The 18062-nt window shown below is 42.8% G+C and overlaps 1 protein-coding gene across 2 annotated transcripts in view; it reads right to left on the reverse strand.

Moving 5' to 3' along the window:
• Window positions 1-18062, reverse strand: part of FAM13A (family with sequence similarity 13 member A) — a 122566-nt gene that overhangs the window by 22457 nt on the left and 82047 nt on the right. For both annotated transcript variants that reach the window (XM_036382321.2, XM_036382320.2), the window contains 5 exons: window positions 15206-15282; window positions 14463-14505; window positions 9268-9418; window positions 1486-1699; window positions 999-1137 (listed from right to left, as the gene is read on the reverse strand). In XM_036382321.2, the coding sequence (XP_036238214.2) occupies window positions 999-1137; window positions 1486-1699; window positions 9268-9418; window positions 14463-14505; window positions 15206-15282 (624 nt within the window). The remainder of the gene's footprint in view (window positions 1-998; window positions 1138-1485; window positions 1700-9267; window positions 9419-14462; window positions 14506-15205; window positions 15283-18062) is intronic.

Here is an 18062-nt window from a genome sequence, read left to right on the forward strand (position 1 = left end):
ATGGAATTTGGACCCAGCACAGAGCACAGGCACTGGCTTCTGACTGGCAGCTGCACACCTCTGAGCAGCCCACTTCAGAGCTTGCTTTAATTGCTCCTGCCTGTCACAACACTCTGTCTTAGGGGCATCGTGAAATGGACTTTCTTTTTAGAAAACACAAAGCATTTGATGCCAATGATTAAGCCATAGGAGTGACTCAGAGGGCCGGATGCACATTGGAATCCTCGTGTCTATTGTTTCCTAACAAGAGGGTACCTCTAAAATAGAGGAAACCTAGCATGAACACTTGGAAAAGTGTTATGACTCATGTATCCACACCAAAGGCTGCCTTACATCCAAAGACATCAAATAAACCAAATTCTAGGCTACAGCAGCATTTTTTTCAGCCTTTCCTACTGCAGGCCAGAACAATTCTTTGCCATTTAGATAGCCAAAGATGCACACATGCTAAGCTTTACAGTTCCTTACAAAGCTTTCTGTGCATCAGAAGGACATGTCAGAACAATTAAGAGTCCAGTACACTGCTGCTGCTCAGCAGCACTTGACTGTGGTTCCTTGCTCAGGAGTGAAGGCAGCTGCAATGCACAGGTGTCCTGGGATTACCATCATGCAAATGAGATCAGCCACTGTGCTTCCCATATGCTGAAGTTAAATAAATAAACAAACAAAGAGGAATTGAACACAGCTATTCCTACACACTGTCTTAAGTAGTGGTCGAAATCCTATGAGTTCATTAGCCTTCTTTTCTTGTGCTGCATGGATATTACATAATACCTGGAAAGGTAATTTTCTTGGTGAGCATACAGATTTCTGAGAGGGCAGCAGGTCTTCTGCCTTTTTTTTTTTCCTTTCCTCATTATAAAAGCTTTCAAGCCCTCTGTATGTTTGGCATATTTCCCTGGTGTCCCTCTGTATGCTTGACCCACTTCCCTGGTGTCCCTTCCCTTTGCTGCTAATGCATCCATCTCCACATAACTGCTGAACTCCTAGAGACTCACTCTGTATTTCCTCTCCTCTTCAAATTTGTCCTCAAATTTCCTGATCTTTTTCTTCAGCCCCTGAATCCTCCGGGTGAGTTGTGCAGGGGTAAGGTCTTCTCTGTCATCTTCATAAGATCCTAAAGACGAACTCCGTCTCCTGCCAAGAGCAGAGATTGCAGGAAGAGCTTATCCAAACAGCCACAGTAAATCTTGATGCAGAGAAGGCCACTTCAACTTTGTGTGAATAAAGGCAAGGCCCACAAAAGTGAGAATGCTATGTTGCTACTCTGCTTTGTTAGAGCAAAAGATGCTCTAACAGCCCTAGATATTAATGCACAAACCCAGAAATCAACTACAAAGAACTTTTTATAACATATCAGTTCCCTGCGAGCAGGGAACAGAAACCCAACACAGCACAGCTGATCCAAAGAGATGCTGCTTGATGGAACCGTGCAAACCCTTCGCAGCTGCACGTGGAAGTCAGCACCGGCAAATCACAACCCACCTCATGAAGGAATGAGAATTGGGAGGAGAAGGAGGCACTTCTGTATCATCCAGGTACTGTTGGCTCTGTCCATAGGCGTAGAAGCGAGGGGACAGCATGGGATCGCTGTCCTCATCCAGAAGCTGGCGAATCAAGCGCCCGGCCTGCGGGGAAAGGCGAGCCTCATCTGAGTCTAAGCCGTCTCGCTGCCATGAGGAGAGAGCAGGGATGGGCTCTGGGAACAGTAAGACAAAGGCTGGTTTTATCAGGTCTGTTTTATACACAAGATAGACTCCAGGTAACTTTCTACTGAACCTTGACCTGCTCGTCCTGGACTGTGACTCTTATCACCAGGCATTCTCTGGTCACTACTCCCATCTGCTACACATATATAAGTCATCTCTTAGGTGCAACAGAAAACTACCCAAAAGCTGACCAGGAATTACCATGGACTGACACCAAACAAGGCAATCACCAGCTAGCACCTTTGAGGAAAAAGTTATGCTGGACAAAGAGCATTACTGACACATATATAGAAGTATATAGATATACTTCTATACTTCTGGTATATAGAAGAGGCAACTAGATTCCAGAAGGAATTTTTTTCACTTTCAGGATGTACAAATGCTGTAAATGAACAGTGTATTAATGGTTCTCCTATAAGCCCCCCTGTTGCCTGCTATTGGAAATTCAAAGCCTAGGAGTAAGCATAGATTCTTCTAATCTGCAAGCAAAAGGTTGCCCTACATTACCACCTGTTCCACAGGGTGCCCAGCCTACACATTAACAATTATAGTAATATGGTCTGAGTTTCCCCTTCTCCCTTTCACACACAATCCTCCTGCTTACAGCATGGTAGAAAAGTGAGGAAATCTTCAGCCCCATGGACAACCTAACCAGCCAGAAGCAAAAGCAATGTTGTACAGGGAGGTGGTGCAGTGGGAGAGAAAGGGAAACCAAATTTAGCACTGCTGATTAGCATAATAGAGCCCACGGAAAGCAATTGCCTCAATCTTGTGATCACTCCCTCCAGATGCCATAAGGAGTCTAACATTTTGTGTTCAGATAGTTTACTAAGCTGATTTGCATGCTCCTACTTAAACTGTCTAATCCTGTGGTGCTAAGAGCCAGGCTTTGAACTTCTAAATCTAACAAATAGTTCTAGAGTCAAGTAACAAAACAAAAACCTTACAGAAAGCTCCCATACCAGTCCCAGAATTACGGACTAATTGTTTCCTTTGCCTAATGTGTCTGTCTATTCTTCATTCACAAAGAGAGGGGGCTTTTGAACTTATCAGTTTCTTAATAAAAAGCAGGGTTTTCCTTTTGCTGAAGAAGGTTAATGTTCTCACAGCTCAGAGTGGATTGCATGAGGATTCCCCTGCAGAACCTCTGTGCTGTTTAACATTCCTCCTCTGTACAAGTCAGGCAGTGCAAGATCAATGCAGCAGTGATGGGCTCAGTGCTGTTTTGCTTGTGCACATCTTCCAGTGATGCTCTCCTCCTTTTGCCTTCTTCCTCAGCACATGGATACAAATGGCATGCCTCTGCTTAGAGGCTGGTGCTGCATGCACACTGATGTGCTACCCTGAAAGGGGTGACAGGAGGTTTTTGCACATGCTTTTTGCACAAGAGCCCCTCAAAGGTGTTGTGGTAAGAGAAGCACATACAAGCCTGGCTCACAGGGGCTGCTTCCATGAGGTGTGCAAGCCCCAAGTGTATGTAGGCTGTTTTGCCATGGTTTGGAAAGCTTTGGAAACTTCCTTTGGGTAATTTCTGAAAAATAGAGTTTTTCTAAGCTCTGTTCGGCCTTGGCATTTTCTAATACCTGAAATATTTTGCATCTACTTCTCTGAATCTCTCATGATTTTAAGAAGGGTCTCACAAGATCTTTTGTAGCAAAATAAAGGGTAATACAAAGGGAAAAAAAACCCTGATATATTTGACCAGCAGGAACGAGAGTTAAATGATGCATGAAATTCTTCTAGACATCTCTCACTTCTATTGTTTGAATACCTCTCACCCACAAACTGAATTTCCTCTTGGAAATTGTTAAGTAACACCTCCATGGGATTTACATAGATGGAATAAACTTAGAAAAAATCAGGCTTATTTAGCAGTAACTAAATTAAGCTCCCACCACACCAGCGAACAAAGCCATTATTAATCATGCATGATGTATGTGACTTCGTCCAAGGTGGATTAAAACCAGATAGCATGCCACATTCAGGGAATTGCAATGGCCCAAAGAGCCTCTGATCAAACCCCAAAAGACAGCAAGGCGCTTTATGTAACCTAACTGAGACTGGGGGTGTGTCTACTTTGTATTTTGTTGATTTCAAAATACTCCCCCAAAACAGAAAACTACCATTCCAAAGAAGAAAGTGTTAAAAAGGAGAAGAAAAAAAAATTCTAAAAGGAAAATCAAATTTGAGACTTGACAGAAGAAATGGCTGCTATAGAAAATCAGCTTTCTTTAACCCTTGCTCCTGGAAGGCCTGACTCTACGGGTAATTTTATTTCCCCTGATGACCATACACATTTAGAAGACAAAACCTCAACTAGACACAAAATGGCCAGACCCCTGAGAGCAACAGCAATTCATCAAGGAACATATTTAGATATGTACAAATTACAAATTTTATCTACATCAGATCACTAAGTGGACCAGAGCTGCAGTCCAGTTGCCTTCTCTCTCCTGCTGGCCAGGTGCCAGGCCCTTCAGCTGGAACCACTGGAATTGCTGGATCACACAAACACACAGGAACCCACTAAGGGTAAACTACTGCTTTTTTCTGACAGTGCACAATTAATTAATTCCTCTTTAACAGGATACATAATATCTTTTTAAAATCCATTTAGCCAAGATAGCTATCAAAGCCCTGAGCTTTTTCTGAAGGCTGCTGAACTCCTGGACTGAATGGTTTTGAAGTATCTGCTATGAAGTCCAGTTTTAAAGCATCCACTATCATAATTAATGCTGTCAGCCTTTCCCTTTCCTGCTAATTGAAGAACAAAATCTCAGTAGAGATTGTAAACATTTCACCTTTTCTTTGCCACTGACATGACAGAGCAGGTACACTTACTCCTCTTATCTCTCCTGCTCAGGGAAAATTCTCAGTTTTCAACTCATCTCCACCTTCTTTCCAAGTACTATTCCTTCCCCCCCCCCCCCCCCCCCCCCCATTTTCCAGAATAACAGCTTTTCATGGGAAAAAAAAAAGGAAAAAAAATAGGGGAATATTTGGCCATCATGGCTGTAACCACTGCAGAGAAAGGGTGAAAAAAATTTTAATGCCTTGGTCAGACTCTCTAGGCATTTCTTCCATGCCTTTTCTAAGCTGGCTCAGAATCAGTGAACTGTGTGCTGCTATTGATGCCGCAGTCCTTCACAAGTGCTGCCCTCCCTCTCAAAATGCCACAACCAGCTCATCTCTGCACAAAGCTGTCAGCCATCTGCCAGGTGTGGCTCTGCAGAGGCACTCAGAGCATTGCCTGTGGCAGTACAACCTCTCTGCCAACCTGCTGCATAGGGCTGGAGATTTTAATAAACCTGAACCATTAAGTGCTTCACACGAGAAGAAAGATTTATTGTATCAAACTGGTGTATTACTGGTGAGCTCCAAGCCATCTTGCTGACAAAACCTGTCTCTTTTTTATCACTACGTTGTGTATTTGCCACAGGGTTACTGGGGGCTGCAGGGCCAACAGAGGGGTGTCTGCACACAAATACCACTTGAGGTGCAGCCAGCAAAACGCCACAGGCATCTCCTGTTTCCCTCTCTGCAGCCACCCAGCTCATACATGCTGCTAACACTGCTTTTACACACACCCATCTGTCAAACAAACGAGGCCAAACCTTAGCTACTGTAAATTGAAGTAAGTCCAGGGGGATTGAAAAGTCTAAACACATTATAACACCTGAGGTGCTAGTATCAAATGCCACTTGAAAGACCTCTCATAATGGAATGAAAAAAGTAATTTAAAACTTCATCCAAAGCATTCACTAGCTCAGTAACAACCTATTTTCATCTATAAATAACTATGAAAATATCCTTGTTTGAATACATCAGCAGGCATTCTTCCTACATAGATCAAAAGAATAGCCTAAATACAGCACTACCACACCTCTTCACTCAGTGAGATGACACATCTCTCAGCTAGCAAGCAAACTTTGTATTTTGTTTATACGATGGCTCAACAATCAAAAAAACAATTTTAATATTTTGATGCTATTCAGTAAACAATGCAATTTTTTCTATACTTAGTAATAAAAATAGAATATGTCTCACCCGCTTTTGATTTCTTATGCTAGAGAGTGTTACACACACAAATAAACTGATCAATCTAAGTTCACAGCGTTGAAAAAGAGAAAACTAAGTTCAACTTCCCTTCTGCTATGCTATATGGATTTTTTCTGCATTATTTTGGGTTTTTTCCATGGGAAAGTATCAATTAAGTCAGTGTCAAAACTATTTGTAGATCAGCTTCACCCTCAGGGTCTCAAGTGCTGCAATACTTGAACTCAAATTGTGTTTTTCACTTCTGCTTTTATTTTTAATTTTAAGCTTGACGAAAAATGCCAGCTGATTGTTTCATAAGATCTTGTTACTGCAAACTCTGCTCGAAATCTCAGCTACAGAACCTTTTTAAAGTGTCAGTAATCGGGTGACATCAGCAGCAATCACACATCATATTGATTTACTGAGCTGCCTGCTGACAGGGCCAGCCGCTGCTATGGAGAGCAACACACTTCCAGATTTTCCTTGAGGACAGGATAGCAAGTTCTGGGCTTGAATTAGAAACATTTGGTGAGAAATCTGCACAATGGTGCTGGCCTGTGAGAGAACACTCTGTTCCCCTCAGTCACTGCACCCGACTGAAACGTAATCCACAACAATTAGAAACCTTTAGCTGTGGAAGCAGTCCTGGACACGCCTGCTCCCAAAGCCATCTCAGCTCAGCAGGCAAAGCCAGCAGTCAGACGGGACATCCCAGCTCACAGGGACAGCTCAGTCCTCATCCAGGGCAATAAAACTCCCTGATCCACACCTGCCAAATGCACACCAGGAAAATACTCCTGGACCATGGGAAATGCACTGAGGCAAGGAGTTCAGAGCTTGAATTTGGCTGGGGCACTGCTCACGCCCTGAGTGCTGCATCAACAGCCTGATGATTCCTACACAAGCCTCTATACTTAGCAGGTGAGTGGGATGCAGAAGGTGGGCACATGGCAAAGTGTGAGGCTGCATTGCAGGGAGCAGGGAGAAAATGTCTCTGTCCTCTCTGTGCTCAGCTTTAGGTAAAGGGAACACAGTCTGGAGAAGTACAGCCAATCTCTCTTGTGTACAGACTTGACTATGAGATGAAAGTTATGGGGAAAAAAAATCTGGTAGAAATTACTTCTAGTGTAAGGGCACAGGGCCTGCCAGCTCACCTGGCAGCAGTTCTCATAGTTCTGTGCCCCTGAATGAGGGCTTTTAAGGCAGCTCTGCTCTTTAAATGATGGAGAGCCTGCCTGAGTGACAAATGGAATCTAGTCAACGGACAAGGTTGTCTTGTGTAACTTTGTGCCCATTGTTGAAGGCTCTTTCCTAACATTGGACTGGAGGCAGTGACAGCTACAGCTGAAGGCAAATCCTGGATGTGTAATTGTTCTCACACATCACTTGTGCAAGTCCCAGCAGTTGCCCTGGTCACCAGATGGTCTGTATGTCCATCACCCCTAACATTAGCTCAACTATGTCCTGAAAGTATGGGTAATTTCCCTAGAGATGGACCTACCACATTTGCTAGAGCAAAGCAATAAACAGCTCAGTGTTAGGGCATTTGAAGGCACAGTCCTTTCTCTTTCTCATTGGGGGTGCAACCAGAGCTGTGGCATGGATCCTGCAGAGATGTGTGAAGGTTTGAGTGACTTGGGCTGGCTGGTAAGGAAAGGGAGGATGGATGTCCTTGTTGCTAAGCTGTGGATGGGTGGTACAACCCTGCCCTGCAAAGCCAGTCTCACAACAGACTCTGCTGTTAGCTACAGAAGAGTCTGAGAGTTGATGTGAAGATATTCCTCCTTCTGGCTTCTGCAAGCTTGATTCCACATCCACAGCTAGGAAAGACTCAGTGTGTCCTTGCTGAGACACAGAAGGCACCATTTTGCTGCTGTTCACCCACAGCAACAAAATGGTGATTCTGGAAGGCACGCATTTCAGGGGATGATGTCTCTCTCACCCCAGACAGCTGATTCTTTTGCAACTGCCCACCTCCTCCTCCTCCTGCGAAATACACGTGAACAGAAGGGAGGAAGGAGCAATCAGAGAGAAGCACAGTCACATGTGCCCATAATCCTGTGTCATATTTGCAGGGCAAAAGAAAGCTAGAATCCAAACATAAGAGCATGTCTACTAAGAGGGAGTTGTACCAAAGAAGCAACTTATTTCATACAATGGGAAAGCCTCTGGCAGGCAGAGAGGAGCTGTGTTCTCCCTTTCATGTGTTCATATGACTCCTATTAGTAATGCAGGAAGGAAAAAAAAGTCATTATTCCCCGAGGTTCACAGGAGGGCTGAAGCCACACACATCACCTCTGAGAACACAGACGTGCTCACCCTGGCTTGAGACCCTGCAGGGCTCTGCTAATTGGCCCCTCAGTAAACATCCAGCAGCCAGGGCTGCCTGGGAGCCTCTCTGTGATGCTTTGATCAGCCGTGCTGCATGTGTGGGATTCCACCCAGGGAATCCCCATCTGCAAGCAAATGGAAAAATTTCCTCCTGTGCATGGTGTCTGCTTGCCTGGCTCAATCAAAGGCAGCCATGGCTGCAGGTTTTCTTTACTTGCACCTGAAGTGTCATAACTACTCACCTCCTAGAGGGAAAGGCAAAACATACTAGGTCACGTTCACTGTGGAGGCAGGAGCAGAGAACTTCCCTTCTCAGTGTTCCTCAGAGATTGTTATTTTAGAGCAATGAATTAGTTGCTTTATTAAAACACCACACTTGTGTTTTCCTGCTTCTTCATGTCAAAACCTATCTTTCACTCCTAAAGCATAAACTAAGAGAAGAACTCTGGCTTGTACACAGACACATACTCTGTAACTAGAAAAGGGTTTGATCCCAAAACTACTGGACACCTTCATTTCATCTCAATTTCAAATGAAATAAAGGTCATGGCACCCCACAGAGCTTGCCCAAATTCCCACTCTTAAACGACTAAGTGTATGGCCAACCAAGCATGTACTCTGCAGAGGAGAGCTAAGAAATTGTATTACAGCAATTTATATGACATGCAATCAATTTAACACTGCCATTTAAGCTGGTCATAAGAATTCCTTCACAGCATACACAAAAAAAGTTGTTTGTAAGACAAAGTAACAGACAGACAGCATTTTTTATCAGCTGTGCTTTTCAGGTGTGAATCATTATTTCTAAACAGTGATTGAAGAAAAGTTCTTTTTAGACTCTGAAATACCCAGTTGCTTTGAAGTGTAGGGCAGTCTAGCTTAATTACCACTGACCAGCCACTAAGAAATAAGGTATCTTGAAATCCTCAGAGACTTAACAGTACTAAACAGAACATGAAAGTAACTTCAAGAATAAAACATTTCATTTTCCACCTCTAAGTGACAATGAGAGTTAGTACCATTCAGTATTTGCTTCCAGTTTCTCCAAACTTTCACTTCTATATTCAGGACAAAGTTGTTTTTCTACTGTTTTTAGCAAAGGAACATGGTCACATAAAGATACACCCAGCCCACTGGGGTTTCCCTCTCTCCCATTTCACTCACACAACCAGCCATCACACAATCCTACCTTCCCAGTTGTTGTCATCGCACAGTGATGTTAAATCCAGCCGAGGCACTTCAGATACAAAGCTGTTTTCCTGATCATCAGCATCTTGATTTCTTTGCAACTTGTTTTCAGGCATGCTTGGATGTTCTTGAATCTTCATACTTGAAGTCAGCTATGTTCCCACACACCCAAGGAAATGAGAGAGAAAGGAAAAAAAAAAGGTCTCAGGATGCAGAGGGGGGAAAAAACCCCTGCAAGTCACAGCAGCAGTAAGCTCATGCCTTTAGCTAAAAAGATCCAAACAGACCCTGCTGTTTCCAGCTCCAAATCCAAATCCCTTGCTTGGTGACCCCTGCGTACTAATTGCTCACTCACACCAGTAAAAACATCCGTCCATCTGCCTTCCTTGAATTTTTCCTTCTCTAGAAAGCTACTGCAAGTTCCTGAGACTGTCTGCCCTGACAACTGCATGCAGCTGAGAAAGCCTCCAGTAGTGGAGTGGGATGAAGTGGGAGGGAGGGAAGCAGGGAGGCAGGGAGAAAGGGAGAGGGAAGGGGGTGGCTGCGTACACTTCCTACAGGAGCACAACTCCTTCGAGCAACAACAAAAACGCTGCTGCTGCTGCTGCTGCTGCTGCTGCTGCTGTGAGGCTGTAGCAATATGGTGCCTTCTAAAGAGCAGGCACCAGAGCTCCCGAGGCAGCAGCCGCAGCCAGCCAGCACTGCAGGCTACGTACATGAATGCTCTCATGCAGGCTGTGCTGGCTCAGATCAATTAGTGCCAGCTAAGCTGTGCTGGCTGCACATTCCCCGATTTCCTGTGGTTGTTTTCTAGCTGGGCGTGGGGAGAGCAGAACTATTTATGGAGGAGCTCTGGGTATTAAAGCGGTGTTGCGCAAATCCAAACAGCAGCAGGGTTTGGCATCTCAGCTGGAAGCAGTGTGGACTCTGGGAAAACGCCAAAAAATTCACAGAAGCATCCAGTAACAGGGATAAAAAAACCAAAAAAAGCAGAATTCTGTCAAGTACATGATTCATCAGCTAGTAGTACCTAGAAGCAATTGCTGTTTGTCTGAGCACTGTTCCCCCTGCACATACCACACGTCGTGTGTGTTTATGCAGAAATCCCTGCCATTCCCACAATCCAGGGACACAGTGCGCGTGCCCGTGACAGCGCCCGAGGAGAGCGCTTCTGGCACTCCAAAATAAATTAGCTGTAGTGCCTCACAGAGGGCAGCAGGGAAAAGGAAGTGTAGTGCATGTACATAAACATGTAGTGTGATATGTATAAACCCACCAACAAACACGGAGCTAGATGAATAGACAGGATTATGTTACTACATAAACTATTTGGATTTGTTAAAAACAGCTTAGGCATGATTCTCTCAAATATAGTCTAGTGGGCAGTCAGCATGCAGATTTTCCCTCTGTAAATCTAGGAAACAATCTGTAGATTCTGATCTGGGAAGAAAATGGACCAAAAAAAATAACCAGCATTTCTGGACCTATTTTCCTTATGAATCCAGAAGCACAGCCAAATGCTTCAATATCTTTAGTAAATGCCACTAAGGCACATTTACTTTTTTTCATCTGCAGAAAGCTAATAATGTGTTTGGTGCATCTCTTCCCTTTTAAGCAGAGAAAAACAAGTAACTTTCATGAAGAGGGAAAAAAGTTGCCTAGTAGACAAATCATATGAATAAATGTTTTTATCTGGATTCGGTTCCATCAATCCTTGCAATTGATCAGAGTGCTAAATAATCTCATCTAGGCTTCCTTTCCCACAAAAGGTTGGATCAGGTGATCTTTTGAGGTCCCTTTCAACCTGGGCTGTTCTACTGTTCTAAAAATCTGATGAATACTCTGGTATTTGTAAAGAGTGTTCTGCATTGTATTTGTGTAAGGTGTGTATTTCCTGTTCATTTCAATAAATGGCCTTTTTGAAACATTGTAACAAAACGAAACACTAGATGATACTTTGCCAAGCACTAATAACTCATGCAGCTTGGCGCCAAATCTGATTACAAATGTGTTTATTGTGAGAGCTGTGCGTGGAAAAATGCTAATTCACCATTCAGTATCTTTTAAGCTGCTTCCAGGTTGGGAGGACTTAAATATTTCTCTAAGGTCCATTGACAAATTTCCTGCCAGGATTTAAATAGTCTGTGTACTCACAAACAAAGACTGATCAGTGGCCAAATGTACCAGTTGATAAACTGCTTGTAAATTGCCAGCACAGTATTTAAAGGTTATATTTTAAGGCAAGGAAAGAAATAAAGCACCGAGTTTCAAAACAGGTGCTATTTTTAATAAGAAAGAAGTGTGAAGGAGAGGAACGTACCTAGATTTTAACAATTTCAAAGGGAGCAACCTGAGAATACCATCTCATCACCCCTACTGATACTAATTAGAGATAAATGTCTTTCTATGAAGGATGCACAATCTCCTGACTTATTAAGACTCTTAAAAGGTATCTGTAGCAGATATAAGGGCACTTCCCAGACAGGCAAACATTCCCATTACACATATATTAGAAAGATGGTATCGGTGTCTTCTTCCTCCTGAAGTCATTTCAGTAATTGGAAATATTTAAAAGGTGTGTAAAACCAGGCCTGTGCCCTGCCTGCAGCCAGTTACTCTCCTTTCCTTGCTCACTGATGTAGGCTCTAATACAATGAATAAATCATTAGGTGTTCTGAAGAACAATGGTGGTATAAACCCAGGAGACTCAAGAAAGCAGATTTTTAACTTCCTCTGCATTAATGCTCCAAAGCCATAGAGTGGTAGATAATTCAGTATTCCCATCACTTATTTTCTTTTTGGATTTCCTGATGCCACCAGCTGCCACTCTCTAGGAAAAGAATCAAGTAAGGGAGAACTACTTTGTTTTAGGTATGGATGCACCACAATTTCTTACAAATCAAAGGGGCAATAAGTTGATAATGCTGGTAACAGCTGGCAGCCACAGTTCACTGAAGATATTACATAAATGACCACAAAAAATATTCAAAGCAGGTACTTGAATTCTGCTTTTTGGAAGCTGCTCCTGCAGCCATGCTTTGCAGGCAGCAGTAACTACAGATCTAAGCAGCCTGGGGATTAGTCAGCTGCACTCATTCTCCCTGCTCCAATGGAGATTGAGCACAAAGAGCAGCTCAAACAGCAAGAAATAAATGGCAACAGAATGACTTTTAAATTCTGGTCAGGAGGTTGGTATTCTGTTCAATTACATGTGGATTCCAATCAACTCTACATAAAAGGCTTCCCCCATACGTGATTTTCCATTACAGCCACAAGCAGGAAGCATCCTTAAGCACATTTTAGGGATACAACCTGATGCAAGAACACCGCCAATCTGCTGCTTTCCTCCTACCTGAGTCATGCCAACACCCTTCTACACTTGTTGTCATGTTGGTATGAATCTTAAATACTACTCCCTTATCAAAACCTGGGTACTAGAAACCTGTGGTTTTCCTTCTGGAACTTAGCTAGTTCCAAGAGCAGATTACAAAAGTTACAAAACCACTGAAAATTCATTTGAGGCTTGTGTTTCAAGGTATTTTCACAGTCTCATGGAGAACCAAATCAGCAAAACCAGTAGCTATAGCAAATTCCAAATCCTTTTCCTAACAACTTTAGACTGGTGGAAGGGTGAGAAAGAGAAAAGAATAAGAAGAACCTTGTCCCTTCCTCAACCTGAATGAGCTGTTTGTTATGAAATGTATGTCTTTAAGCTGCCCTAAGCAAAAGGCTTATAAGGGGCAAGGAATGTAAAACAACTCTGCCGGAATGTAACATTTTCTTGACCTTGTAATTCCTATATAATACACAATCTCTGGGTTAAGATCCTCTCTTGCAGTTAAAATTTTATACTTTAAAACTTTTCCAAAGGTGTAGCTTATTTTAAGGTTATGATTTAATATTTAAGTGTATCTCCACCAGGCTAATTGAAAAGCTTTATAGGAGTATTGCATGGCATGGCAGCAACAGCAGCTTTTCCACATGCAAGTGGGTACGTGAGGAACAAGCTGTTGCAAAATCCAAGCTCTGGAAAATACAACAGCTCACAAGCAAGTGCAAGGGATTACTGACCCTCTGGGAGCAAAGTAGGAGATCCATGGTAGCCCAGCCAGAGCAGTGATCAAAGGCAGCTCTGAACGCCCTTTGCAAGGGGCTACATATTTCAGGGTCTAACAAACTTCACCAGCTACCACACAGCTGATCAGAGCTCAGCTCTTAGCAACCTTTTACCTTTCCTGCTAGGTGGAAATAATTCCTACCAGAAATGAAGTCTTTCAAAACAATAAATGCATAGTGGCTTTTATTTTTAAAAGAAACACAAGAAGAGAATAATTTAAAAGTATTGCCAGCCTTCAGTCAACTCCTGGCAGCCAGAGGAATCAGACAGTGGCCACAGCTGCTTTACTGTGCCCATTTGAAATGGATGCACAACTGAGGGAGAGGTGCCTCAGATAACTCTCCCTAGTATTTTAAAAGCTTGGCTGTCTAGAGGCTTTTTAAGTAAACCCACATGAACCAGTGACTGCAAAGGGATTTAACCTAACCCAACTCCAATCTTTGAAAACACCATAAAGCCAGTGCAAGAAGTGTTTGTGTGTGTGTGTGTGTGTGTGTGTGTGTGTGTGTGTGTGTGTGCAAGAGAAATGAAAAGCTGGGGGAAAAACTGTTGCCATCAACATCACATCTCTTCTCCTGACATCCATCCCATCCATCAGCTTAGAAAGAAGCAGGAGGCGATCCAGTTTTCTAAGACAAATGGATTACAGACACCTATGTTCAAGAGCAACAGGCTGCAGTAGGAAATGATAAATAAAAGGCCAAATGATTTCAGCAAAATCAAGAGAGACAAGCTAATCTTACAACCCTGAAAGATAAGAAGTCAGACGTCCTGTTTGCCATAATTAATAAGGGAACTTCACGTCACTTAAACCACAGTGCTGAATTCAGTGATCCTTCCCTTTTTGGCAAGGAGGGATCAAAAGGACTGAAACAGAAGCTATCAGACTCCCCAGTGGTTGAGAAGCTCCCTAAACTATGTAAATAAAAAGCAGGGGTAGGGACAGAAAAACTATATGCTAACTCTATTTTTCTTGTGAAAACAAAACTATATGCATAACTACTTGTTTCTGCTCAATAAAATGCTCATTTAGAGACCACAAAACTGAAACACAAAAACAGCAACAAAAAAATACTAACCTGAGAATGCCTGAAAAAAACCTCATCGTTTTCACTCTCTTTGCTATAAAAAAACAAAAACAAAAACAAACCAACATATTACAAACACAAAACCAGACTTGTCTTTTAACAAAAACAAGCAGGACTTCTGCACACAAAGGTTTTTACATTCTTGCTAATCCTGCACACTCACTAATTCACACAATAAATGAAGGGACTCTCTGGGCTGCAACATTCAAGCTGCTAAACTATGCATTTTTTGCTTCCTCTCAGGAGCTACTTGAGAACAATTATGTAATTTAATTCCAATGCCCTTAATTCAAACCTATCCCAACAAATGTTATTGTTGAGAGAAACTGTCATCTCAGGTGAGCAGAGTGAGGCTGCACAGCTCTCACAGAACAGTGAAGCTCAAGGGAAAGGGCTGGATTCCCAACCCAGAGGCAGGTGAGACAGGCCCTGCATTCCTGTGCACAGCTGGTTCGGGTGCTCCACAGCTGATTTCTTTTCAAGTCTGCACCATCAGCACCTTCAGTGACATTCCTATCAGGCTGGGAAAAGAGCCTTGGTGGCATTTGCTGCAGGGCAAAGCCCATACAACACACACTCTGCCTCCATGAAGCTCTGCTTGGAAGTTAACATGGTGGGTATCTGTTCTGTGGCACACATGTCACTCCCACAGCCTGGGTGGGAGATCTCTCAGGATGTTCTACAACCACAGGGAAAGGAAAACATATAAATACATAAAATAAGATTAAAATCACCTTTCTTCAGATAAAATTTCCATGTCATCAGGTCCTGTTCTGTCTATAGGCTTGGATGAGCTAAAGCTTTCCACACTCTGCAATACAGTAAATATTAAAGCAGTAAGATATATATGAGAAACAGATTCAAGCTGCAGGCCATTAAACAGATCAAATACAGAAAGATCCAACAGGATTTCTAGGAAAAAGGTAACACTCACACTACTGCCCACTGCACTAAACAAACCCCACACTTTATTGCCCATAAACTGCAAGAAAACCCAACTGCTCACTGCTTTGTCTCTTTCATCAGACAACCTCAAATGTCAGAACAGAATAAAGCTGCATGGTACCTTGGCAGCTCCCATTTTACAGACTGACAGACAGCCTAGGCTTGGGAGCAATTCTTTGGTCTGTGCAACTCCGGTAAGAGCAGGCAGCAAAATCCACAGTAACCTCTCAGCAGAACTCCTTTCTGTTCATGTTAGAAAATCCTCCACTTCTCAGCCAAACCCTTCCTTAGTTTCTTCTCAAACAGGCATAAGAATGAAAAGAGACTGACTGCACAGATGTAATGCTGGGCTCATAGGAATGCAGGGCAAACAATCCAACTGGTTGTGACCTCATGTTCTGAGATTTGTCTTGGCTACCATTAAGAACATTAGCACTGTTGAGTACTGTGAGGACAAGCCATGTGGCCACTTTGAGCACATGTCAAGGAGGCTTTCTACCCTGGGTTTTGGGCAAGTCCCTCTAAAATAGAAGGAAGTGGGTTTCTGCCCTGGAAACTACATGCACAGACTTCCTGGGGCAGCCTTCTCTTATGTGCTACACCTCCAGCCCCATATGGTGACACAGGTCAGTTATTCTAGCCTTGCCTAATTTGATTCTTGGAGTCCTACTGATACCTGGTTACCATGCCCCTAAAATGCAATTACAAGCTTTTAATGCTTTGTGGTTGGTTTGCTTGGGAATCTAAGTAGAGCTGACAGTTTCTCCACCACTGACTTGTGCTTTTGAGCCAGATGCAATCAGACAGCTCAGAGGAAAGCTTCCCCACACTGTCCTACATACTATACTCTTTCAGGCTTTGAAAAAAAGGAATACTCAGAAAAGGGTGTTTAAGGAGAGACAACATCACAAACTTGTTTACATGACAAAGGCCTATTAGTAAATGCTAAGGTGCATGTTATGTTATAATCCAAGTAGGTAGCCTAATTGGGGTTATTATTTGATGTGTAAAGGTGTAGCCAAAAGAAAGCTAAACAATCACACATCCTTCTGGCAGTCTCTGAAATGCAAGTATGTAATAAACATACTCATTAAAACTTAAAAAGCAGCTTCTGCTCTTCCAAAACAATAGCACCATGCTCTCTGCAAGATGTTTCATAATGATACTTGCAGGTGATCGTCCCACTCTGACATTTCCTACAGCAGAGCAAGCAAGAACCACACTGCTGGTCATCTTGGAAAATGTGCTTTTAATACAAGATTAGTTCATTTTCCACTCCTTTCAGCCTTTGCCCTTCAAGAGATCAAAAAATGAGGGGCAGGCAGGGTAAAGTCCAGTGGGCACAGCTAAGTATGAGGACATTTCTTCTGGCCACAGTTGAAGACTTCATGAATGCTTTTCAGATCTGCAGCACAAGTGGACACTTTCATCAGTACTTCTTAAATCCTGATAAAAACTCTCATTTACATTGAAACTGCTTTAGACTCCACAGGCACAGAGAAAAGGTGATGAAAAGTAGACCTTTGCCTATCTTAAAGTGCATTGCTACAAGCAAAGACAGAAGTGTGAATGCGTCTGTCTCACTCTGCTTTCATGAAGTATCACATGAGAAGATTGTGGATACTGAGCACTAAATTTAAGTTACTAAATTGAGCACAGTGTACAATTTTTGGCATCTTGCCTTCTTTTGATCATAATGAAATGCAAATCCACCTCTCTCTAGAATCTCTGCACAGGGTAAGAATATCAGATCATTGCAATTTTGTGATCTAAACAAAGCGAGTCCAAACACAGGTCAGATTAAGAACTTGCTTTCAGCAGGCTCTAAAACTTAATCAAGCATCACTGAAGGAAATGCCCTATAGGTCAGGACAGCGTTTTCACACAGCTCTTGCTTTCCTGTTAACCATGCAATGCATGCTTGGTGCAGGCACAGCACTTCTGCCACTGCATGCAAACCTTGCACTGAAGCACAGTGTGGTTTCTCAGCTGCTGACACCCCAGTCAGTGTTTGCTCTGGCTGAGAGGGAAGGAAGGTGAACCAGTCTTATTCTACAGCTTGTAAAAGTAGGCAAACTGTCCTCTACTGTGAAGGTCACACAAAAATATGCTGGAAAAGTTCTACAGTATTCCAAATTTTTACAATGTTATAACAAAGTCATTGATGTCTTCAGTAAAAAGTGAATAGAGGGATCATCTTTTGGACCAACACACTTCAAAGTGCTTTGCAAATTGCAAGCACCACAGCAAAACACAGGCTTTAGGGAAATGGCATAAAATACCTTTGCCATCTCATTATCAAGCAGTCACTTGAAATCTAGTGCTTAGCAAGAATATGAAAATAAACTTGATGTGAACATGAGAACCTACATCTAAGGTTCAAACTCCTTGCAAAGCTTCTGAAAGACTGGGAAAAAGACCTATATCCTTTTATGCTTTCCAAAATGCTTCACCAAATTCAAAAGAAAAAAGCAAAAAGTGGTAGACAGAGAAGATGACACACATGGAGTATCACAGCAGAAATATGGCTCCTCAGTTGCCTCATCACAAGGGTTACAAGTGTCAGATCCAGTGTTTCCCATAGTCCAAAATAGGCACTGAGGCCTGTACTGCAGGCAAAAATGACTACCTAAGGGATACAGATGT

This window comes from Molothrus ater, chromosome 4 (genome assembly GCF_012460135.2).
Source record: "Molothrus ater isolate BHLD 08-10-18 breed brown headed cowbird chromosome 4, BPBGC_Mater_1.1, whole genome shotgun sequence".
Classification (NCBI taxonomy): Eukaryota; Metazoa; Chordata; class Aves; order Passeriformes; family Icteridae; genus Molothrus; species Molothrus ater.